Here is a 26,563-nt window from a genome sequence, read left to right as displayed (position 1 = left end):
ACAACAGCAACAGCAGCAATAACAACGGCGACGAAGGCACTCAAATGCTGTCTAATAATAATTTATTTTATTAATTTTGAAATTGCATTTGTCTGACAAGAGCAACGAGAAAATTATACAGCAATCTCAGTGGCAGTTGTAGTTGTAGTTGTAGTTGCAGTTGTTGTTGTTGCAGTTGCAATGACTGTAGTTGTTGTTGCTGTGGCTCATGCAAAGTGAGGTCGCTGCCGTTCAATAACCTCGAGCATTGAGTTTAGCTACGCAATTGCAGCAACAGCAACAGCAAAAAAACGGGCGACGTTGGCGCATAGCAACAACAGCAACAACAGCAACAACAGCAACAACAAGCAAGCAACAACAACAACAACAACTGCGACAACAACTATGCACACTCATGTGGCATGTCATGCATGTGCGTGTGTGTGTTAGTGTGTGTGAGTGTGTGGCACTTGGCAACGCCGCCGACTCGCACTAATCGTCTGTCGTACCTCCCCTCTCCCCTCTCCCCCCATCCCCTTCTGCACGCCTCTTCTCGTTGATAATTGGGCACTGTTTTCACGTGGAATGAGTCGAGTACATGTACTTATATACCCCATAAAGAGAGAAGGGGCATAGTTAGGCAACTGGGAATGGGCCTGTCCCGATTTTATGTCTAACGCATTCTATTGCAATGACTTACTCAGTGTGTTTTTTATTAAGTGTTGATTTTAGAGAGGAAAGAACGTGGTTTTTAGCAATGAATTGATTAAGACATACCTGAAATGAAATAAAGAAATCAACTAATTAGTAAAAGTCAAAGTAAATCAAGAAAACTTAAATTATAGATTATAATAGATTTATATAAATAATTTTATCATGCTAAATTGTTCAATTTATATTGCTTAAGAAAGTTTTCAAGAATAAATTATGATACTCTCAACTGATATTTGATATAATGTTTATGAGAAAGTTTATAATAGGTTATGTAATTAATGAATCAATTAAGTTCATATTTATATTAAACAATGACTTTACTCAAATACACGTTTGAAAAACAAGTCAAATATGATTAAACATTCATATAAACTTAAGTTATCTTTTGTTTAAATATTTTATTATAACATATTTCTACTTTTAAATTAGATAACAAATCGAACACTTGATTCCTAACACTCGAGTAGAGTATAGATAGGGTATAAAATGATGATCAAGAGTTAGTTAAGATATTATAGTATCTTATCACAATATTTAGAAACTCAAATCTCATTCAGAAAATTTTCTTAAATATTTACAAAGTTTAAATTATGAATAGATTTAATGATTCATTCACAATTGTTTTCTTGTATCATATTTATTGTCTACTTTTCAGTCAGCTAATGAAATAAATCTTAAGATTGCATTCGCAAATCTCCAGCAGAAACTATACTATAGACGCACAAAAGCTACTTCAAAACTAAACAAGACAACACTTCAACTTAAAGCATTACAATACTTCACTTGAGATCCTTAACAACTTGCCACACGAGGCCCAAAGCAATAAACTGGCTAACAAACAGTTTCCAACAGCTTAACATTTTTCTTCTTTCTTTTCTTTTTTTTTTTTTTGGGCCAGGCAATTAAACTGAATCAAAGCACAGGTCTACACAAGTTAGCCTACAGTTTGCAGTCGTTGGTTGCAAGAGCTTATCGCATACAAACAGACGGAACAGAAGAAGAAGAAGAAGAAGTGGGAGAGAAAGAAGAGAAGGAAAGAGAGTGAGAAACGCAGGCCTAGTCAAGTAACTAACCTAACCTAAGCTAACCTACGCTAACCCAATTCAGAACCAAACGCGTCGAGTTCAATAACCCAAAGTAAAAAGCAAAACGACGACGAACCCGATGACGATGACGACGACGAAGCAAACGACGACCTGACGTCGTGCAATCGTCATTTTATGGATGGCACGCACCATGGGGAGGAGGGAGGGGCCCTAAAGAGGGCGATTTGAAAGGCTGTCCGATTACCTACAGTGCGTTTTAATTGTATGCATACAAGTTGACGCATCTTGAGTTAAATAGCATTATACAAATATATATGCATAGATTAGCTGTAAATCGCATGCCTAATCAAACAACGTGGCGTATACGCAATGTAGTTAGAACGATACTTTTAGCTGCCATAATGACATGCATGCTGGCAGTCTTGGCATTCGTGTCTCGTCTCTCTCTCTCTCTTTTTCTCTCTCTGTCTCTGATTCTCGGGGTTTTCTCTGGACTGCGCGACTGCCTCAACTAGAACTTGCTTGACTTGGTTTCTTCTGTCCCCTACGTGTTGCGAGTTCATTGCACTTGGCGTAGCGGCATATTTTGCATTAATCTACCTCTCTCAGTCTCACACTTTATCTATCTATCGTTTTCTCTCTTTCTTTCGCTGTTTCTGGCAATCTTTTGGCACGTTTTGTGGCTGCCTTTTACTTTATGTTCATTTTTTGTTCTTTGTTTGATTTTTCGCCACTCTCTGAGCTGTTGTCCAAGTTTTAACCCCGTACTAAAATCTTCCTTTTACAATTGTCTCCTTCCTTCTCTTCTCATCCCTTTCCCTATACTAAATGCTGTCATTTTTTTTGGCACAGTTTGCCGACTGTGTCGAAATAATTGCATTAATGACAACACACTAAGAATGAAAATTAAAAAAAAAAAAAAATGTACAGCAAAATATAGAAAATAGCTGAAAAACTAGCAAAAAAAATGATACTTGTCACGTAAAATTTTGTAGGTTCTGTTAATTAAAAGCAATTAAAAATAGCTTCGCCTCTCAAGTGAATTCCTAACAGTCGCCGTTCATTTCATTTCAGTTCAGTTTTAGTTTTAGTTTTAGTTTCAGTTTCTATTTTTTTTTTTTAAATTTATTCTTCATTTTCTACTCGCTGGGCTTGACAGTTCTGACGGAAACACAAAATTTAAGGCATTTGAAAAGCGTCGCCTTTTATTATTAGAAAAAAATTTATGTTGGACAAAATAGAAAATGCGTACAACTGAAAATTGTGTTCAATGCATACGAAGTGACTCTCAGTCAGTGAGAATCTTCTGTTTCCTTTAATTTAGTTTTTTACTTTTTGTCGTTTTCATTTTCGGTAAGGCGACAAATTACGGCACTTATTTTTGGTAGTCGAAATGGGTTAAGCATATTTGGGATTGGCTGAGAAGCTATAAAAAATAATTGGAACTAGCTCGCAGTTCACAAATTGGCAAAGAAGCGTACAAATTGTATGAACTGAATCATTAACAGAAAATGGAAATTAAAGCGAGCAATTTTTGTTTGTTTAATAAATAAAGTTACATGTTTACGATATCATTAAAGTAGCACATAATAATGTTAATTTAAAATAATAATTTTCTTAATTTTTCTAAGAATAATGTATTGCATGTGATATTGTTTTTAATAAAATATTATTGCTAAAAAATATAAATAAACCCAAATATTATTTTAAAATTAAGTAATATATTATAATTGTTTATTTTGAGAAAAAACATAGAACAAGTTATCCTTTAAGTTATAAATTGTTTGATAATATTAAGAATTAATGAAAATATTTCAAAATAATATTTTAAGTAGACTGTAATGTTATTTGCTTAAAAAAATATTTAAATTAAAAATTATTAGAAAAAATATAACCAAAATTTTCTTTAAGCCAAGTTATATGTGAGATTAAAATTCTTTAATAATATTTAGAATAAAAAAAATTTTGAAAATATAAATATTAAATATTGATATATGAAAATAAAGTCAAATATGTTTCTAAACTCTTGTAGCTTAATCTCAGCAAATACTCGTATTTTTGAAAGAAATCTGAAACTGAGATTCAGGTTGAATTTCTTTGCCATTTTTGAGTTGAATGACTTGCCGAACTATTGATCTGTTGGATCTGTTGTTGATCTCGTTCCAAGTATTATAATACGCATTGCGAATTTTTGCTGTTCTGTTGGAGAAAATCGCAACAATTTTCATTCTGAGTGCTCGACTAATGTCTATGGATTGATGCCAGCCTAAAAATTCAAATATCAACGAAACAGTGATTTAAATTTTAAAACAAAGGCGCCCACATAACAAACCAAAGGAACAGCAACAAAATCAAATGCGAATTTGAATTGTAAAGCCTGTGGTCGCTGCAACAGCAACAAGAACAACTCGAACAACAACTTGAACAACTTTAATGTCTGGGCAGAGAAGAATTGGTTTTCGTTGCGCCCATTAAATGCAATTCCATATAGACTTGAAATGTTGGGCCCCAAGTTGCGGTCGAGTCACGTTTTTTGGTCTAGTCCGAAGAGAACTGAACTGCGAATTTTGCGAGAGCTGCGAACTGAGAGTTGAGAGATCTTTGCGATCTGTGAGACAACCAAAACAACAGAGTTGTTGAGGTGATTGTACTGGTTAACAAGTACGTGCAGTTTCTGAAGGCTGCAGAACGAGTTTATCGGGCAGCAAACACTGCAACACGTTGCAGGCTAACAACATTGACAACAAGAACAACAAGAACAACAACGAGCCGCAAATCTATTTCAAATTGAGTTACATTCGATTTTTTTTCAGAGTCAACATAAATTACATGCCGCTTAATTTTCACACAGAGCTCAAAGATCTTTGCACTCTGCTTTGACATTTTCGCTGACAACGTTGCAAGCTGTCAATGTTTTTTTTTTAAATTTTTTTTCTTGTGTTGCATGCTACCAAAATGTTTGAGGTTATGACAACATTTGAGAGGCGACACGAAAACGACAACGACACCATTAAAAGTTGCCTGCCAAAAGGGACTTGAAGAATGCCAAAAGTCAGTCAAGTCAATGGCAGAAAGAGAGCGAAAGAGAGCGAAGGAGAGAGAGAGAGGGAGGAGCAGAGAGGTAGGTCAGTCAGAGAAGTATACCCTGTAATTCAATGCAATAATGCAATGAGCTATGAGCATGCGATGTATTGCATTGCATGCCTACAAATATTACTCATACGCACTGTGCACACACATGACTCATACACACACACACACACACAGTCGTGTGTTGGCCCACATTAATTACCATAAAAATAGGCATAAAAAAATTGCAGGCCAAAAAACTATTCAGCGGGTGGGAGAGAGACAGGAAGACAGGGAGGAGTTTTTGGCGCATTCATAGAATTTGTGACGGAAATGAGTTAGTGCCGTTTTGGCCAGGCCTCAAATGTAGAATGTTACTAAAGTGCAAGAAAGAAAAAGAGTGGGGGAAAAAGAACGAGAAAGAGAGAGAGAGAGAGAGAGAGAGAGGAAGAGGGAGAGAGGAGGACAGAGCTATCCATATTAAATAGCCAGCCAAGCTCCGTGTCCGGGTTTAAGCGCTGCATTTTGACTTTGCCGCTTGCATAATTATCATGCAACATGCGGCAGCAACGCGACGTTGCACAGACCAAAGATTTGTGGCCAAAACGTTTTGTACGCCGAACGCCTGCTGGCCAACTGAGCAGAGGAGAGCAGAGAAGAGGAAAAGCGGAAAGCGCAGCGGCATTTAGGCCTGGTCAAGTCACGCATTTGCACGCACATTGGCCACAGCTGCGAGGGCTGCTCAACAACTTATAAGAACACAAACAATTAAGTAAGAAACCCTGCTTAAAATAAAGGATTGCTAGGAAAACTATGAAATTTAAGCAATTTGTATGCTATTTAATACTTAAACATATGTATATTATTTTTATTTTGAATTTTGGAATTGGAAACAGTCGAAAAGTAATTTTGAAATCATTTAAATTACATCATACGTTCTTTAAAAGTCAGAAATATTTGTAATACATCATTAAAAAGACTTAAAAATGTAGTACAATTTGAAATAATTATTTTAAATAAGAATAATATACAAATTATTTTCATTTTTTGTAAGAAAATATTTTTAAAATTGAAAAATAACTATTTTTTTTTAATAAAAATATTTATTAAATTTTAAATTTGTTTTAACATGTAAACTTTTGTATAATTGTTTAAATTTGTATTTTTGAAATTTATTTTAGATCTTTGTATCTTTGACTTTAGTTGGTTTTAAATAAATAAATAAATAAATGGTTAGCAGTCAGCAGTGTTGGCCAGGCCAAATGGTCAATTGGCCAGCTTCAGCTGAACTGCAGCAACTGAGGCTAACAAGTCAATGACTACTGTTGTTGTTTTATTGTTTTTGTGGCTTGCCACTTCCAAGTTGAGCTCCAATTGTGTGCCCCAAGCTGTGGGCGGTGCCACGGTGTGGTGCGGTGGTGCTGTGGTGCGGTGGTGCTGCTGTGGTGCGCGTATGTGAACGGTCTTTGAGTGCAGTTAAAAAACACCGTTAGGCAGGAGCATTTACTTGGCTTGCAACCTGGCCTAAACCAAAGCTCATTGTCTGAGGTTAACGTTGCAGCAACAACAAAACAAAAAGAAAAAATCTAAAAATTCAGTTAAAATAGCCGCGGGCCAAAGATCTGTTTTGGCCAAGCCAACAAAACTGGCCAAGAAAACTACAAAGCCAAAGCGAAGCATAACATTTCCCATTCCCATTTGAAAATAAATAAAATAAAAAAAGAGACTTGCGTGCTTGTTGCAAGTTGTGTTTGTTGTTGTTGCAAGTTGTGCCTTTTGGGCGTATTTCGTGTTGCCTATCGCGCCTCAAATGCCACATAAATCAATTAGTTAGGGGCGGTCGCTTGTTGCAAGTCGATGGTGCCACAATTGGCGATTGTCAAAAAAATAAAATTATATATTTTCTATATAAATTGTTCATGTATCGTTATAATTGTGCGGCACATAAAACTGTCAACAAATGCTTTGACTTATGACATCAGCGACCATTATGGCGACAGCCAAGGTGCAACTGCAACTGCAACTGCAACAACAACAGCAACTTGCAACTGCAACCAGTTGCTTTTGGGCAGCAACTAGTTAAAGGCATTTGCATGCAAAGTGCATTCAACTCGCCACTCAAGTCACAGCAACATGCAACTTGCAACAACAAAAACAGCAACAACAGCAACAGCGACAGCGGCAACATTAGCGGTGGCAGCAACAGCGGCAGCAAAAGAAAGCAAAGCAAAGTCAATGCACTTTCCAGCGCATAAATGTGTGTGTGCTGTGTGTGTTGCATGTATGTGTGTGTGTAGCTTTGTTGCGGTACTTTCATTGCTCAACAGCGACGTCAACAGCGTGCAACTATTTTGCAGCAAGCTGCCGAGTTCGTTGACGTTTCTCAGCTACAGCAAATTGTTGTTGTTGTTGCTTTTGTTCTTTCTCTTCTTCTTGCTGCTGTGCTTGTTTCTAGAATGTTGCGCGCGCCAAATGTGCAACAAAATGTGTTGCCGCAGAGAAAGAGAAAGCAAAGTAGCAACAACTTTTAAAAATAATAAGCAAATAAAACATAAATTTAGTAAAAAAAAAAATTCAAGACAAATTAAAAAATACAAATTAAAAAAAAGTTTGAGTTATAATTGCAGAATGCCAAAACTGTTCTGAAAGTGTTTTGTTTAAAAATAAATAGCTATTGTTCATAAATTGTTTTTTATTATTCTCAGAGAACGACATCTAACTATAATAAAATAAGAAAAATATAAAAAAAATTACAAGATAAAGATTTGTTTTGATTAAAAATTTAATATATTAATTGATTTAAAAATAAAAATTATTTGCATTTTTTAAATAAATATTGGTATTTATTTATTTTTCTGCATTAGTTCAATAAAAATGATGATTAATTTGCTTTCATAACATACTGTATATTCACATTATCAACATAATTAAATTCAATTAAGGCAGCAGTTTGAGATAAACATGAAATTCCAACTCACAAAGCTAGAAATGTTTACTTAAAAATTGTGAAAATAACTTCCAGTGTTCTTTAACTTGAGAAAGAAAAGTCATAAAATATTGGAAAAATAGGAGTACTTGTATCATATGCAAAAGACAAACGCCGCAATTTAATTAGCAATAAAGTCAACAAGCGACAGCCGAAAATGCTTAAATTTATTGCCACAAAATGTGGCGAGGCTGAAAAGCAAACACACAACAAGTAAAAGGCACGAAGCAGGCTAAGCTACAAGGCAAACAAGACAACAAGCCAGGCCAAGACACACACACACAAACATGCACACATACACATCAATACCACCCTCACTCCAGTGCGAGGGTAGATCTAGCAAAAAGGGGTAAGTAACCTCGAATGAAAGCAAAGGCAAAAATGCGTTTTGGCCTCAACCGAACACAGAAATGTGTGGCAGCAGCGAATGACACTTAACTGGGTCAGCAAAAGTGGCAGACGACGCTCAACCTCTTACCCCTTACCCCTTATCCCTTAGTCACCTTACATCAACCCTCTTGTGGCAGCTGCTGCAAAAGCTGTAAAGCTTGCCACATTTTGGGGGTGGCTTCAATATAAAGCATACAAAACACACACATACAAACATACAATTCACGTTTTACTATCACTCGTAGTTTTTATTCCCAAGCGTGTGTGTGTTGTGTGTGTGTTGTGTGTTGTGTGTGTGTGTGTGGCAGGCAGCAAATTGCAACTGATGCTGCTGCTGCTGTTGCTGCTGACTAGCCAGTTCATTGCACTATGCCCTCGCCCCAGTTACGTAGCTCATAGTACTCGAATGTTGTAGTTGTAGTTGTTGTTGCTGTTGTTGTAGTTGTTGCTGTGTTGCAGCTGCACGTTCTCTTTGGCAGTCGTTCGTAGCAAGCACAAATGTTGTTAGATAAGCACAATTCGTTGTTGGTGGGCGTATGAGACACATTAATTTAGATTTTTTTGTTGTTAATAATCTGTTGTTTACTGCACGACTAATTAGTCAATACAAAAAAAATGAAAGAATTCGTTTTCCAAGTGTCATGTTTGATGGCCTTGTAAATGTTTGTTAAAACACTAATTGCCTAAGCTCGTTTATAGTTTATTTAACTTAAATTCTTAACAATTTATTAATATATTGCATTTATTCTGCATAATTTATTTACCTTTCAATAGCAGTTGTCAAACTTGTTTATTCAAAATGCGCGCGCATTTGTTGCTCACGCGCAAAAGCTCAATGCTACTGGCAAGTGGTGAGTAAATTTTTTGTTGCATACTTTTGCGCGGGCACTTTTAAACACGTATACAAGCCGCTAGATGGCGCTCCACTTTGTGAACAACAAACGTATCACATATTTATTTCCTCAAATCCGTATCTTTTTTTTCTTGTAAATAGATTTGCTAGCAATTTATTATTCTATGAATTTATACTCTATTTACATTAGCTGAGTTCGGTCATAAATTGCATTTCTTTGCCCACGAGATTTGTGAGTTTGTAAGTCAACAGCTGAGGTTGTTGACCTAATTTGCAAAGTGCATTGCACTTTTTTTATGGCAACATGCGGAGCAGACTGAAAGGGTGAATGTGCGGGTGTGTGTGTGTGTGTGAGTGTGTTGAATATGCATAAGTATAAATATTTGTAAGTATGTCACCAAAGTGATAAGCAATACCACATAATTCTTGCTCATATTTATATAATTATATAAATAAAAAATCACAATTGTAAATTGCAAAATTAATCTGAAACCTACATAATTGCATTTTCTTAGAACAATTAAATTACACATGTGGTAGACTTTCCAGAACATTCTTGCCTTCCACACACCTACATATATGCGTATGTGTGCACTTACAATCCACACTGGCAGACAAACGTATCTGAGGTTGTTGTCCACTCACTCCCACACAACGGTTGAAGTCAGTCGTTCAAGTGCATTTCAGAGCATTAACCTTTCAGTATACATGCACACATACAAGCATGCATACAAATGTATGAGTATATGTATGTATATGTGAGTGTGATTCAATTTGGGTCCTAGCACAACACAAATACATGCATAACTATGCTCACGCCGCCTTCTCTTTCTCTGAGAGCGCAACTTATATTGAGTGCGCTGCAATAGAGTCTCTCTCTCTATTTCTCTCTCTCTCTCGTCACTTTTACAATTCAAAGTGCATGAGAGCAGAAAATGTGATAGCAAAATGTGACAGAAGAAATGGGGAAAGCAAGTGTAATAAAATAATATAAGAAAATGAAATTCTCTCACTCGAGTGAATGCAATGTGATAATCAGATTTGCTTAATGCAAATTAAGTACATAAATGGCAATTTGAAAAACTTGGCTCAGCTCTCTAATAAAGTAACTACTGATAAACAATGATCTAGGTTGAATTTTTGCAAGCTTTTCTATTAAAATTGATTGAAAAAACGAAGAGAGGGACTAAAGCACTCTTTAATTTTTCTTATAATGAATATTGATTTTAATTGTGTACCTAAAAATTTCAATTTGTAATCAAATCATGTGTTTGACTGAATAATTGCTGTTATTCTATGTTTATAATGAATGTATCTACAATGCTATTTCCTTATTTATGTCGTTGTTTCTATATTTATTTTAAGCATTTTCTATTTACACAATTTTACTCTTGTATGTACATATTTATAGGTACATGCATATGTTTGTGTTGTGCCTCAAAATGATAATCAAGTGTATTTGTATTTGTGTGGTTCTTTGAATGGGTGCAACGTCATTATCATGTGAATGATGTGCGCTTTGAAATTGATGCAGGTTAGGATTGTGAGAGAATTTCAAGCTGTAATTTTCTATGCAAACACATACATAGATAATTCGAGCAAATGCTTGTCTAAAGTTCTTCTATTAACTATGTATGTATTTAATATTTAATTTGGAAGAAGAAAAAAAGGAAAACTTCATGTCGAGCAGGCAAATAAATTACTTTTAGAGCATGCTGTAATTATACATACAAACATGCACACATATGTATGTATGTATGTATGCATGTATCTGGTTCAGAGCGCACTTCAACTGCTGCAAGCGAGAAGAGAGCGAGTGAGAGTGTATGTGCAAGAGAGCAGCACACAGCTCGCTCTCTGAGTTATGCTCATTGTTGTTGCTGAAGTCGCTGCCGCAGTCGCTGCTGCTGTTGTTGTTGCTGCTGCCGCGGCTTGTTGTGGCCCATGCTGCGTACGCTGCTTCGCCGCAGAGCTGACATTGAACGAGTTCATTCACATTTACACAGACACACACATACACACACTCTCCACTCTCACACCCATACAATCGCTTACTCAGTCAACTCAATGAACAACAACAACTGCACACGAAAACTACGTAAAGCATAAAAAACAATAACTGACCACGCAGCGAAATGAAAAGAGACAGCAAAAAACGGCAACAGCAAAGTAGTAAAATAAATATATGTACAATATGTGTGTGAAAAGATACAGAGAATAACAGAAAAATAAATACAAATAAATAAATAAAAAATGCTAAATAATGTGAAAGAATCCAAACATATTGTATAACAGTCGGAAAGAAAGCAAAGCAAATGGCTGATGATGTGGGCCAAAAGAGGAAATCAACACAACTCAATTCACTCATACATACATATGTATATGTATGTGTACCTGTGTGCAGGTGTTTACCTAAGCTATGTATTTATTTATGCCCCTCTTTCATTTTTTCCACTTCGTTTTTGTTTTTATGCATAAATTTGTATAGGAACTTTTTTAGGAGCGTTCAATAAATTGGGTCATTAGACATAGGAGCAAGAGGGTTAAGAGAATGGCTAAGCAGCTATAAATAAATACAGAAATAATTAAAGCCATAATCATTTGTTCTTGCTGGTCAAGAGTCAAACACTTTGGCTTAAAAGTACAATTAAAATCTTAAATTAAAATAGAGGTCAATAGACAACATGAAGGTTGCTTTTGGCCAGGTGCGAAGCCAAACGATATAAACTTGGCCTGGGCGGAAGTATCAACAACATGACAACAAAAAACGAGAACGAAAATGATGATGAAGATCAGATTGATAATGATGACGATGACGCGGCGTATGAGCAATGAGAAAAAATGGCAAAAAACACTGAAACTTGCTTCCTACTTCTAGTCTACAGTCTACACTAAGAGTGAGCGAGAGCCATAGAGACAGAGACAGGCATAGAAACACAAAAGACTGTTGTTGTTGCGCACGCGCTGTGCTCAAAAGTGCGTGCGCAAAGAGGAGCGCGCAAGAGGGAGCGAGAGGGGGAATGGAGAGTGGAGAGTAGGGGAAACGGTAGACAGGACAGGTTTTGAGCTGGAACCCTTTTTTGAGATTGCCTTTGTTTAACCTTGAACTTCAAAAAGCGCGTAAGAAGCTTGTTAATAGGGCTACCTGTCAAATAAATTTATATATATACATATGTATATATAGACATATGTACATATGTGTGTGTATTTAAATTAGCGCATGTGTGTGACTGACGCATTGAAAAAAAGAGCGCTACTCTATATCAGCCAGAGATACATATAATATACATATATGCACATATATAAAACTCACCAAAACGCACTGCCAAAAAATAAAAGCAGCAAAAAAAAAAGAATGTTCCAAGAAACGCAAAGTCAAAGAGTGGACGCTTGGTCAAGAGCCACAGTCAATGAACTTTGCCAAAAAGATATTCGCAAAAATAAAAAAAAAATTAACGACAAGAAGAAGAAGCAGAAGAAATGTGCAAAAACGAGCTTTAAAAAAAAAAACTGAAAAAAAACGACTTGAAAGTTTGAAATTTCAGACGTGCAGACGTCGGGAGCCCAAAGAGAAACCAATGCTAAACAAATAAAAGTAAATGCCCAAGGATCGTGCTAGAGTGAGTAAGAGAGAGTGAGAGAGAGGGTGAGAGCTGGAAACTGGCTGTTAACCTAATTCAAGGACGTCATTGAGACATTATTCCCGACTGCCGACTGCGTTAAGAATATAAGGGAATAGGGCAAACTACTTTGCCAAGGTTATGAGCAGAGACTGATTAAGAACGTGCAGCAAGCAGAAAAGAGGAGAAGGGAGAGGAGAGTATGGGAGTAGGGGAGAAGGGGGTAGACGCTGTAGGGCACACGATCAGCATTGGACTTTAACTTGGACCTTATAGACATGGAGATATGCTCTGGCTTCAACAGCGGGACGCTGGGGGCGGGGCAGGCGAATGAACTTGCCGCATTTTCAATGTCATCGACTAAAGGGGTACATTGGAAGCTCTGGTGGTGCTGATGCTGCCGCTGTTGTTGCTGTTGTTGTTGTTGGTGGTGGATCGGAGATACTTTTGATTTATTTTATTGCGACGCAATTTATGCAAGGACAATGCGATATTGAATGAAGGCGTTTTGAGCCGCAGGTTTTATGTCTGCAACGCAATTGCCACAGAGCGAAAGGGAGAGAGAGAGAGTGAGAGAGGGAGAGTCCAGAACCCACCACTGTACCACTGTAGCTGCCACCACCAAATATTACCCTTCGCTGTCGAGGTCAAATGAGTTCAATGTCAGCCGTTGGTTGGTGGTTGCAATGCCACAAGGACAGACAGACTACACGTGGCAGGCACACGCAAAGACATACCTTGCAACTTCCCCCCACACACACAGAATCAGTTAATTTTTATTGCAACTTACCTTGCAGCCCTCGCAGGAATGCACGCCGTAATGGAAACCGGAGGCCTTATCACCGCAGACGCGACAGAGCACCGTAGTGCCATCAAATTCTGCAAGAAAGCGAAAAGAACAATGAGAATTAATTAATGCAAGAAATAATTCATTAAAATTGTTTATTAAGATTAGAATTTATCGAGTAATTGAAATTGAATCTTTGTTTAAAAATGAAGAAAATCGTTTCAATATTTCATTACAATAAACAATTAATGAAAGAAATAATTAATGCCCGTAAAATTTAATTTATTTAGCATTTAATATTGACTCACTGATCTTAAAGCGAATTTAAATCGTTTTATTTTAAAACTTAATGCAAGAAATAATTAATGAAAGAAATAACCAATGCTTGAAATTTTTTATTTGTATAACTCGTTTTTATCAAATAATCAATACTGATTTCTAACTCATTCCTTCAATAATGATAATTATTTTTATAAAAATTTATGCTACCAATAATTATTTCAATCAGTTGTTTCTTAAAGATAGAACATTAGCGCATTGAGTACCCACAACTTTTACTCTCAATGGCCAGAGGAAAGCCAATGCCGAAGAAAGTAAGCGGTGAACACAGACGTAATACTTTCTTCACAGATCGCCAGACACGAAGACTCGATGCCAATGTCAATGCTAACAACAAAAATACGAAGAAAGCAGCAAAACAAAATGGGCAACAAAATGTTGAACTTGAGCTCGTTCTGGCCAAACACAGACAGAGCGGAAGACAGAGAGAGAGAGAGAGAGAGAGCTGGGAGAGACAATTGCGGGCAGGTTACATAACTTTCACCGCAAAGTGTTAAAGAAAGCATCCGAGCAAACACGAAGAAAGTAAACACAACAGAACAAGAATACCGCGGCAGAACAAGAGAGAGAGAGAGAAAGAGAGCGGGAGAGTGATGGTGTGAGAGAGACCAGTCAAACGACTTTTTATAAGGAAAGACTTTCTTTGGCCGAAACGAGTTTACGCTCATCTCTCAAAAGAAAGTCTTTCACACCATAAATCTCATCACTTGGTTATGAAACTATTAAATAATACACTTATTATTCAGAAAGAAGAGATACCTATGTATCTATTGTAGATAGAAAGAGACAGAGTGGCACAGAGAACGAAGACACGATCTTCGCATTATTTTCTCGTTTAGTGCAAAAAAAAAACAATTGCAAAAAGGTTTTCATGTTCGTGATCTTCACGCTGTCACGGTCATCATTATCATCATATCATACTCGTACCAACATCATTATCATTCTAATTATCATAAACATTATTATGGAGCAAGCAAGTACACACAAACATACACATTTATTGTACATATATATATACATATTGTATGTTGAGTTGTTGTTTCTTTTTGCCAGACACGCTTCGTGTCTGTCTCTGCACTTGGTTGCGTCTCTTGTTTTTGTTGCTGTTGTTGTTGCTGTTGTTATTGTTGTCGTCGCAACAAGTTCACTGACATTTTGCACTGCAGAGCGTTGCACTTTTGCTGCAACAACGCAAATACCAACAACATCTTGCCTCTCTCTCTATCTCTCTTTCTGTGTCTGAGTGTGTGTGTGTGTGTGTGTGCGTGTGAAATCTCCAACGATCGCAACAAAAACAAGAAAATGAAAAAGACAAATTTAATACCCTTGTAGAGGGTTCTTCTGGGAGCTATCTACATACTTATATTCTCAATATTCGTGCTTCCCAGAAATTTGAATTTGTGCAAAAATAAAAAAATGAGTTTTTTGAGCAACAAATCTATTTTGCATACATAATTACTTTGACAGCTATATGATACAATTTTTATATGATTTTGTTGAAACTTATTTAGAAACATTTAAAGTATATAAAAAAATTTAATTGTAGTTGTTTTTTTTTTCAAGTATTAAACAACATTTTTTTTTAGACTCTTGAGTCTGAATATAATGAAATAATTTTGGCAAGTCCTTTTAGGACCCAAAATTTATGTCTCCAATTGGTTTGCATCATTAAAAACATATTAACAGATAGTGATTGATTCAGCTAATCTAGAATTTTTAAGTCTTATTAATTTTAATCTTCTACTCGTAATATTCTCTGCAAGAATATAAATCTATAGTCATATTGAGTGTACATACAATTTTTCGAATTGATCTTAAATCCACAATTTATCCCTTTTACATTTTGTCTATAGTTGTTACAGTACTTGGCACATTTGTCACTTTTTAAACGTATTTATGTTATTAATAATAAAGTATTACTAAACAAGGCATTTATCAGTCCACGTGTCGCCGATTAGCGAATGCGAATGAATCTATAGTGAATCGCGACGAGGTATAAAGGGAAGACGATCGACCTTGTCGCTTCGGGTGCTTTGTTTATATAGTAGAAATGCTTATTAATCTATTACAAAGCAAGCTTTCCAAAAATAGTCTAATATACCACAATGTGGCAACTACTGATTGTTGTTTGTGGCATTCACTAATGACGTAATTTGAATTTGATTCAATTGTGCTGATGCTGATCATTCTATAGCGAAAAACAAATGTCTATTAGAATTATACCAATATAAAGAGCGTATAGAGATCAAAAAAGCTTCTCGGTTGTAAGTCGTAAACGTTTTGAATAGGCTACAAAAGGGGTTATTACTATAATTAAAGATATATATTTATCGAATTATCATTACGTTTGTGCTGATCTAAAAGCGGAACTAGTTTGTTCCATTTTTTTTTTTTTGATGAATCTGCTGTGCTGAAATTGGCGTTGGTAACCTACGCAAATCTCTGTCTAGCCAAGGACGTTGTTAGGTTTTTTTTTTCGGCTAACCAAATAGACAATCTATAGTCGAAATCTATTAGTATTATCTAATATATGTACGCACACTACACATACAAACACAAGCGAGTCGACCTTGAATGTTTCATTCACTTCACACGAACACACGCAGACATGGACTGAGAGAGGAGGGGTAGGGAATTAGGCGGCACTATCAGCTAGAAATACGCCAAAGAACAACAAACAAACAAATGCCAGCCCCAAAAACACACTCACGCACACACACACACACATGGAGAGGCATGGATCATACACACAGACATGGAATGTATGCAATACAAACAAATTAATTCCGACAGCTTGCCGAATATTTTCGGTTGACTCGCTTGATATGAAATACACACGAGCAAACACACACACATACACGCATATATGCACACACTGAGAACGATTGGTTTGTTGGAGAGTGGAGAGTGAAGAGTGGAGCATGGAGCATGGAACGATGAGAGCGGGAGAGGGCAGAGATTGGGCTATGCGCCGCCTGCCATATTGGTAATGTTCTGAGTCGAAAAACTCTACTAAATTAAAATTTGACATTGAAATTTTGTGTGTCTGTTGCTCTCTTGCTCGCACCAATCTAAATCAATAAACAAAAGTTTAGCGCGTGTAGAGCAGTAGCCAAAAGAGAGAAGAGATGTCTTCATTCTACCTCATTCGCACTCATGCTCACGCTCACAAAGTGCGAATGCCTCAATGCGGAAATGTTCGTACAGGTTTCGAGGTAGGCAGTTCAATGTATCGTGCAATAAAATTCAATTTTTTGTTGGTTATTTTAAACATTTTTATCGAGTTCAAAAAACGCAGCTGAGGTCATGCGAATTATTTAAATGCGCCACCTTGTAAAATGGGCGTTGATTGCCGCCCATTAAGAATTTTATGTACTTACACGTGTGGTGCATTGGGAGAGATCAATCTGTCAAGTTTGTTGACTTTTTGAGCCACTGTTATGCAATCACTTGTATTAATTTAATTCAAATTAATAACCGTTCCACAAACGTGCATTGACTTCTCCTCATCTTTATTTATTTATCTTTCTTTTGGGTGCCTTGCACTTTCTGGAACTGATCGGAGAATGCTAACAAGCGCGTTCTGAACATTGATTTGGGAAAAGTGCTCTGAGTTCGAGATCTGTATAAATCATTTAAGCAAAACTATTGATTGGAATTTCTTAACGATTTTAGGTATCGATAACTTCAAAGAGTGATCGGTTATGAATCTGATCAGGTTAGTTGATCAGCTCAGTGAGAATTTATTATTCCATCGATAACAGCAAAACGGGTTCGATAGCAAGTTATGGTTATTATAATGTTTTTAAGAATAATCAGTTGATCAACTAAGCTAAGATTAGTTTAAGTGAGAGCCAGCAAATGTCTGGAAACTTAAAAAATTTATCCACTTTTACATGCGGTTTCTTTAATTGACTTTAAATTAAAAATAATAATAAATCAAAAATTAAATGCAAATGTTATCGTTATAAGATCGTAAAAATTCTCTATTCCCCTGAACTCTAAGGTAAAAGTCAGCTTTTAAAATGCGATACACAAGTGAAATAAAAGTATTTATACATAAAATAATGATGGGTTTTACTTTCAATTCGACTGTTTTCACTCTCTATATTGAGAGAATGGGTGAGCGGGTCTTTGACCGATTAATAAATTTCTAAAATGCACAAAATAATTGTGCCAATAAAAATAAACAAGATGACGGTGTTGGTAAGAAAAACTTTCCAAGCAAAAGTTCAAACGCCGCCTACGAAAAATAAAAATGAAACAAAAAAAAAACTGAAAAAAATACAAAACGAAAAAAATTAAATAAACGAAAAACTGCAAAAAGCAAATAACTTTTCTTTTGCACAATTGTAGCGAGGCGACGGCGTTGGCGACGTTGCAATGACTTTCACCGACATTCAACAAAAGGCAGGGGCAGGGGTAAGGCAACGGCAAGGGGATAGGGGCACGAGGTTCGTTCCAGGGACTTGAACCGAACCGGACTGTAACCGGACGGACTAGTCGCTGCCAAAGTAAAAATGTCAAAGACAATTTGGCAGCAAATTTAAATTAAGCGTGGCATCGAAGGTGCAACACCAACAACAACTTCTCCTCCTCCTCCTCCTCCTCCACCTCCTCCTCGTTTCAAGAGGTGTTTGACTTGTGTTAAGCTGGCTGCGTTTTGGCCATAAATTGACTGCGCATGTGCAGTGAAAACTAAAAAAGCATTTTTTTTTTTTATTTTTGTATGCTGTTGCATTCGTCGTTTTGCTTTTCACTTTCGTTTTCACAATTGAAATTAAAAACTTGGCAAACGGATGCACTTACAAATGCCAAGAGCCAAAGTGTTGAAACAAGCAAACATACTCGTATCTACATACACATATATACATATTATTATATATAGTATAGTACAGTTAGCTCTACACACTGGGTAGCAATGAACTTGGCGCATTCACACTCTTTGGCGTATCAAATGCATTCGGTCGCCCAGTTTTTTGTTTAGAGAAATGCAACGCCAACAGACACATCAATAAATAAATAAAAGTTTGTCAAGAGATATAATAAAATAGCAACAACAAAACTGATAGACGCATAATAGACAACGTGCCACACAATTTGGCTTAAAGTCGACACAAAATTTCACTTTCGTTGACAAGGCGTGAAATAATTGCAAATGTATCTATGCATGTGACTAGCGTTGTAGATTAATTGACGGATTCGATTAGAAAAAACATTATTTAAGAAAATGGTTTCAAGTTAAATATGTGGGTCATAAATTGTGTCATATTATATTTTTCGCTACAGTTAAAGAATAATTGATTAATGTTTTAACTCCTTTTAAATGGCATCACATTTGATTATCACTTAATTTAAAAAAAAAAACCTAATTTTAAAATTTTTTTCTTATAAAAATGTTGCATTAACAAACTTTCATTTATCATCTTTTCAATGTATATTAGAAACATTTTTATAATAAAACTTTCGGTTACACACCTTTGATTGTCAACTTTTCACCTAAAGTAGAAAATTTTCGAAAAAAAAGTTTTTATTCGCTTTTGTTTAAGAGTTTTGAAAATAAAATTTAAAACTGTGGCGATATTGAACAAAATTGTTTATCGTTAAATATTCAAAACATTTTACAGAATTTCAAAAATTCCAATAAGATATACAGTTCAGTTAAATACGAATAGAAATCATATTAATGGGGTGAAATGCTGAGTTATTTAAACTGGCCAAGTTTACACTGAGAACTAAGTTAGCTTGAGCGTTAATTGAATAATAATAAAATATTTACTTCCCCCTCGGCGAATCGTCATTGGAACATTACCTTGACTCATCGCTTGAACTGACTTCGATGAGTTGCAGCATTGATTTACAAGCGACTTTTAGACCGGTCTGATAACTCCCGACATCGTAAAGTGCATTAACTTCCTTTCGTTAATAAATATAAATAAATGCGAGAAAAAAAGAGAAGCAAAGGCAATGCCTGACATTGGTACAGTTATTTCTTTGTAAGTAAAAATTGTCGTACATTAAAAATAAAACGAGTTAATTGAACTCGCTCGAACTCCCCAAGCGGGGACTTATATATGTATATATATATATTGTACATATCGTAGTAAATACATACATATATTCGTGTGTATTTTCAGCTGATTTTTATTGTATGCGGAACGACCTTGTTGTTGCCATAAGTTGACTAAGTGAATGAACGACTGACTGACTGCAATTCGGAAGCGTTACTCGAATCTGGCTAATTAACATGACGTCAAAAAGTCAATACACTCATTAGGCCTTAGCCTTAGCCCCCAAAATAAACGTTTCCGTGCTGAGCTGTTGCTCTAAACTGCCGCGTTTGCCAACTTTGCTCTGTTACCAAGCCGATTGTGACCTGTAGAATAGGCCTAAGGCCAAGGTTGTCAGATCAGAAGTATACTATTCTATTAACAGTTTTAAGCAGAGGTTTGCAGTCAAATTTGCGTTCATAATTTATAGTTAAATGAGCACACGAAAGGAAATTCAAAGAGTGTTTAATTTGGTTTTCAATATAAAAAATAAATATTTTTCTAAAGCGGCCAATAGGTCGAAAATAACAGTTAGAGTCCGGGGAGTCAAGTGAGTAATTAATTTGGTTTTCTATATCAAAAAGAAGGTACTCGAGGAGAACTTATTTATTTTCTAATAGTTAACCTCTCTTGCTAATTCGGCAACAGCGAAAAAGCGCCATTTTGTCGAAAATAACGAAATGAGTCCGGGGAGTCAAGTGAGCACCACTCCTGACTAATGTCGACTCCTTGAACTTACCAATATTTAGCTCGGGTTCACCCTTGACCGAACTGGCGACAGTTGTATCCATAACTGGGTAGGATTTAATATATTCCGGCGTCTGAGGACGCGAATCGGCGGGCATTACAACGATGGCCCCATTGTTGGGTTGGCCAACAGGAACTGGAACCGTTACAGCACCCAAATGATGATGATGACCCCCATTTGGATAGCCATGTGAATTGGCAGCAGCAGCAGCCTCTGCCTTTTGGTGATGATACATGGCGGCCATGTGATGGGCATGAGCTTGGGCAGCCGGGGACTGATCAAAGTGCGGCTGGAGGGGCAGTTGGGGTGGTGCCTCACTGGTGCTGACCACAAGACTGGAGCTGGACTTGTTCACATAGATGACATTGCTGTGGGGCATTTTGCTGGCCATGGGCACACCTGTGGGCGGCACAGTATCCATTTCTGTGACAGGTGCGACCTGGCGCTGATGATATTCCGATGTCTGGAAGATGACAGCACTTCCTCCTGCCCCACTCGGCTGCTGTGCCTGCTGTCCCACAATCAGTTTGCTGTGCTGATAATATGTGGAGACGCTCGTATTGGGCGGCAATTTTAAGGCGTTCTCCAAGTGGGATCGACCTGCCACCAAAAGCTGAGCATTGTTGGTGGTGCTCGATGGTGAGACCTGTGCACCTTGACCCAGGCATATCACTGAGGTCTTGGCGCCTGACGAATCCATGGATGATTCCATGGCGCTACTGCTGGGTTGACAATCGGAACTGTCCGCGGACATAAGCATTTTGCTTGAACAATTTGAATAACTTGACACTTCACTTTGTTAAATATGCTTATTACTTGTATTATCATATAATTGAAATGGGCCTAAACAGGCATTGTTGTTTTTGCACTTGTTATGAACTGACAACTTGACCAACATACATGTATATTTATGTGAAACATGTATGTATGTATCAGCACACTCTTGGCATATCCTTTTCACGGATATATTATTTTATTTTGATTTTGTAGTTATTACTTTTGATGATATGTGATTTTAAACGCGCAACGCGAAACACGAACAATGTCGGTTAAAATAACGAATACGTAGCGACAACGACAACGACAGCGACGACGACGATGACGATGACGATGACGATGACGATGACGATTACGGAGTAACGACGATCTGTTCGTTGCGATGTTTCAACGTTGAATGAAAGGAAAATCAACATTTGCGTTGGATCTTGTTCAGTTTTCGGCCGGTCGATTCACTCGACCCTGAGAGAGCGCGCGCAAGAGAGAGAGCGCTCACACACAATGTTTGCTCTCACGTGCTCTTGAAAATAATTAAACATGTGTGTGCGGCGGCGAGCATGGAATCAAAACATCAACAAGAGCGAATGAGCGAATGAGCGAGTAACTGCGTCTGTGTGAGTGAGTGTGAGAGAGATCCAAAGCAGTACGTGTATCTAGTTGAGGGTGTTGCTGCTGCCTATAGATTCTTGTACTCAAACCCAATATTACCATTAGGCTGGCCATTATCCACCCCAAAAAAAAAAAGCCAATTTGTCAGGCTCGTTCTCTTCTCGTTTACCCTGGCAACAGGCGTCGCTCTCTTGCCGAGTGAAACACATGTCGTCGACGATAGCCGAAGCGGCACTTTCCAAGGTAAGCGCTGTCTGCGGTTATTGTACTCTTTCAGCAATGATTCCGACTCCGATTCCGATTTCGATGGCAATTCCGATTGCGAATTCCATTGCCAACATACAATAAGTATAATCATGCTGTGGGCATTATTAACAACTTGCTATTGCTAGTTCATGGCGCCATTTCAAAAGTTCAATAAAACTTAACCAAGTTCATTGAGTGCTGCTAAGTGAAATGTTGTTTCAGTTGCAGCTGTAATTTATTTAATTACTACTTGTTGCGTGTTTAATTAAAATTATATCACAACGGTGAGGCAGAGGTGCATTGCCCACTGCACAGTCATTGACATCGTGCCGTTGACATTTCCAACATCAACATCAACATCGAAAATGAAATGAAAACAAAATGAATATGTAAATATTTACATTATGGACAGACAATCAACCCGTTGGGCCCGCCTAGGTCAATGCTGAAAATGTTTCCTGTTGCTGCAACTGTTCCCAACTCCGAGAACGAAACAAACAAACACGAGTACAAAAATGCCACGTGTGGCCATTGATCGTTCCTCTTGCCGTATTCCAGTGCTTCACCCTCTCTAGTTCCAAGGCTAAGGCGTCAATTCATTCTCTCCACAATTCTACAAACTCATTCTCTATCTCTCTTGCCTTCCCCATTGTTCTACTCAATGTTTACGTGGGTGTATTGCGAGATTTCTCAGACGAAAATATCCATGGATCGGATCGACTCTTTATTCTATTTTCTCGACATATTTTTGGCTTTCAACGTATTTTCATGTTTACAAATGTGTTAAACGGGGGGTTTGTTTTTCCTGCGACTATGTTTTATGGTATTTTCATTTGAAATCAAAAATCGTGGGCGTGTGAATGCACTAATTTATTGTTTAAAACAATATATAGAACAATATTCAAATTCATTGCTAGATTGTTGTTTTTGACAGATTCATGTCATGTGATAACATATTGATATTCTTATTGTTTAGCATTATCAGATTTCTATTTTCTTGTAATATGATAATCTTTGTCAAGAAACCAGATCAGAAATCACAAAGCTTTATGAAAATTCTTAACGTCTCAGACATGAGAAGACCAAACAAAAATAAACTTTTAACTTCCTTATTAATGCAATTTCAATAATAACAGCTTCGTTTAAAAATAAATGAACAGACAAAACGAAAGTGCCAGATACAGAAACATATATAATTTGGAGTATGATCTTGTGAAGATTGCAGGCCATGGAAAAGTTCAAGTGGAGGTCAAGATCAGTCTGCAAGGGAAATTAGGTAGGCCGAAAGTCGTTGCATTTCAAGAGCCTTAAAGCTTGCATTATTTTTAATCAATTCGAGGATGATGATCATGATGATGATCGTGAAAGTTAAAAAATGTTTGCGATTCGCAACGTCATGATCAACTCTTTGGCTGCGTCATGACAATGCATTCACAACGGAACCAAGTTGATCGCTGAGGCGAATGTACCCCTGGCAAATGTCATTGGCATCTCTCGGCTTGGATCGTCGGATATCGCCTCCTCCCACAGTTACCTATATCAACATTGATAGTCAATCATCATATCGCCCCTTCCCTCCGAAACGAACTTGTTAATCGTTAATGTCGCTAGTCAATATGTTGAGGCTTAATCAGATCGACCTTCCACAATTCCTCTCTCTCTCTCTGTCTCTCGCTGTCTAACACTCTCAATTCTCTCGCAGATTCTCCCGCGTAGGTTGAACGACTCTTGATGACTTTTTCATTGGCAAAAATTGTGCGATTGAGAGAGAGAGAGAGAGAGAGACACACACAGAGACAAAATCAACTTCCTTGATAACTTGTTAACAATTTGAGCTGGAGTAATTTTTTATATTTTTTGTTAAGTTTAGAACTAAAAAACCAGTTTTTTCGATTGCGCAACTTTTGAACTTGCTTTTTGGCCGAAATTGTGGGCTAAATCACATAAATATATGTTATATACTTATTCTATATGTATGGATGTATGAACCTAACATCTGCTGTATGCTAGCGTATTTGTTTTTATCTATGTCTCTGTATCTGCATTGGTATCTGTATCTGTATCTCTCGCTCTCACCATATAATTAACGCACAATGAGAAGGTGCGTGTTCCGTCCGTCAGTCTGTCTGCCTGTCTATGCCTCGTTTGGTGGTGTTCATGAACTCGGTCAATTTGAAGGCCAACAATTTGCGGCGTACGCATAAAAAATGTGCTTTTTTTTGTCGGTTTCGACTTTGGTGTTCTACACTTCAAGTAAGGTATCTTGATGTTGTTACTAATTTGGTGCACACGATAGATATGTGCTATATATAGAGATAGTCTTTGTTCTGATTAATTGATAGGTTGACTGATAGACTGATTAAAAAAGCAGAGCGGTTGAATATTTTTGCTTGTGTTTTCATTTAAGATCATTGGCATTTTATAAACTGTGCTCCTAAAAGGGGAAATATTTTCAGGCAGCTGTTCTACTGTACTTTCCTGAACTTTTTCTACAGGCTTATAAGTAATTAAATAGAACAAGCTCCTGAATTCTCCTTCTATCTCAATCTTTCTTTCTGCTAATAAGAAATATTAATAATTTCTAGACAGTTTTCAGCTCTCTAGATAATATATGAAAATTAAACTTGCTTATAAGTTCGATCTCTACGTTAGTCTTCCCCCTCTAACTTCACAGCTCAGACACTTCGTTCTTCGGCAACTTTTATTGGAAAGAGTATCAGCTGATCGTCAAGCGATCTTTGCGCTTCTCATTTTTTTGTGTACTCGAGCAGTTTAATTTTTTGCGTATCTTTTTCTGTTGCCAGATTTTGACGTTAAGTGTGCTTTTTGCAGGGTTGGTGATTACGCATAATTTTTGGGCTGTCCAAAAATCTCATGATGTCATGCCACAGAACAAAGAGAGACAGAGTGAAAGATAAAAAGAGAGCAAGATATAGGCAATTTTTGGGAGTATTAAATGAAGGTTCAAGGTGAGATATTATTAGGAATCACCAGAATATTTCCATAAATTGATATAACCAATATAAAAATGTGCATGTAATACTTAAAGTATTAAAGATCCCCCATAATACTTATAAGACGTATAATATCAGATCGTCAGCACGCGAAATGCAGTGTTATCTTTTAGTATGTAATACTACATTAGATATAGAGTGTTAATATGCCTTTGTTCCTCGGTCGTAAATAGAAATGGGACGATGTAATCGTTTGTTTATAATGTCGTAATAGCGATTGAAAATAACATGCGCCTTTTCAACGTAACTAGAACTTAAATAACAATAAACATTCACCCACACACACACACACATATAAAGAAATTTCTTATAGGATATCGGTGTTATCGCCTGTTATCAGCGGACAGCAGCGAAAAATGAAGGTCAGCAGCACAAATTCCTGATGGCCGCTTATCTATTTTACCCACAAACACAAACACCAACAAGAACCACACACAAAACGCGTCACTTTGATAAAAATAGCTGGATAACAATCGGGAACTATGGACCAACTGTGAGTTTGACTATAACGACAACATGATTACGGTACATTTACTTTAACATATGAAAATATTAAAATATTTACGATCAGTTGAGCTTAGAAACAAAAATAATTGAATACAAATTGAGTCACTGTTTAATTTTAATCAGCTTTAAGTTGTTACTGTAGGGTATTCCCTAGTCGCTTATTGTTCTAATTTGATTAGCTTCCTTATCAACGGATGAACAGTTTTTGTAGTTTTCGCGCAAAAGGTGAAAATTCGATAAGAGTTTTCAAGGTCCCAACGTCGAATATTAAGAAGCGCGTGCTATTAATGTTTGGGCATAGTTATTACACAATACCTATCTCTATAAGGAGAGAAAGGGAGAGAGATAGAACCAAAGATTGTGCCTTTTTTTTGGAAAGCTTTATTAGTCAAGGTCGGGGAAATTAGCTGATTAACAAGCAAATTCTACAGGTGCAGCTTTCAGAATTTCTTATATCTTAAAAGGGGTATTATAATATTATTATGAAATATGTTAGTAGACTTTTCAAACCCAACATGTAGTACCAGCGATAGATTTCTAGCTTTCTGCTTTAAGGATCATTATTTCATGAAAACACCAAAATTAAAAATATAGTTGCTGTAGAACCGTCTGGAATATCTTCTAATGCATTAGAATGCATCTTTTTTTTTTTTAGAACGAATTTTCTCGAATCTTCTCTTAGTATTTTAACCAAACTACAGTGAGTATTTCACTCTCCTAATGCTAACTTGCTTTCTGCTTTTCTCTCACTCTTTCTTTCTTTCTGGAACTCTTCTGTTGAGATAGGCAAACCTCCATGTACTTGAACTCGTTTTTCTTGCTGTCCAAA

General features: G+C 36.8%; 1 protein-coding gene across 3 annotated transcripts in view; it reads right to left on the bottom strand.

Moving 5' to 3' along the window:
* The window catches only part of LOC117788435 (ecdysone-induced protein 75B, isoforms C/D), a 98,758-nt gene that overhangs the window by 30,583 nt on the left and 41,612 nt on the right, over positions 1 to 26,563 (bottom strand). For 2 of the 3 annotated variants that reach the window (XM_034627202.1, XM_034627204.1), the window contains one exon: positions 13,448 to 13,536. In XM_034627202.1, coding sequence (XP_034483093.1) covers positions 13,448 to 13,536 — 89 coding nt within the window. Of the gene's footprint in view, positions 1 to 13,447; positions 13,537 to 20,572; positions 21,772 to 26,563 lie in introns of those variants that run through there. The other variant, XM_034627203.1, reaches the window with a different exon arrangement.

Source organism: Drosophila innubila (genome assembly GCF_004354385.1).
Source record: "Drosophila innubila isolate TH190305 chromosome 3L unlocalized genomic scaffold, UK_Dinn_1.0 0_D_3L, whole genome shotgun sequence".
In the NCBI taxonomy this organism is placed as follows: Eukaryota; Metazoa; Arthropoda; class Insecta; order Diptera; family Drosophilidae; genus Drosophila; species Drosophila innubila.
This window is presented reverse-complemented; position numbering and strand designations above follow the sequence as displayed.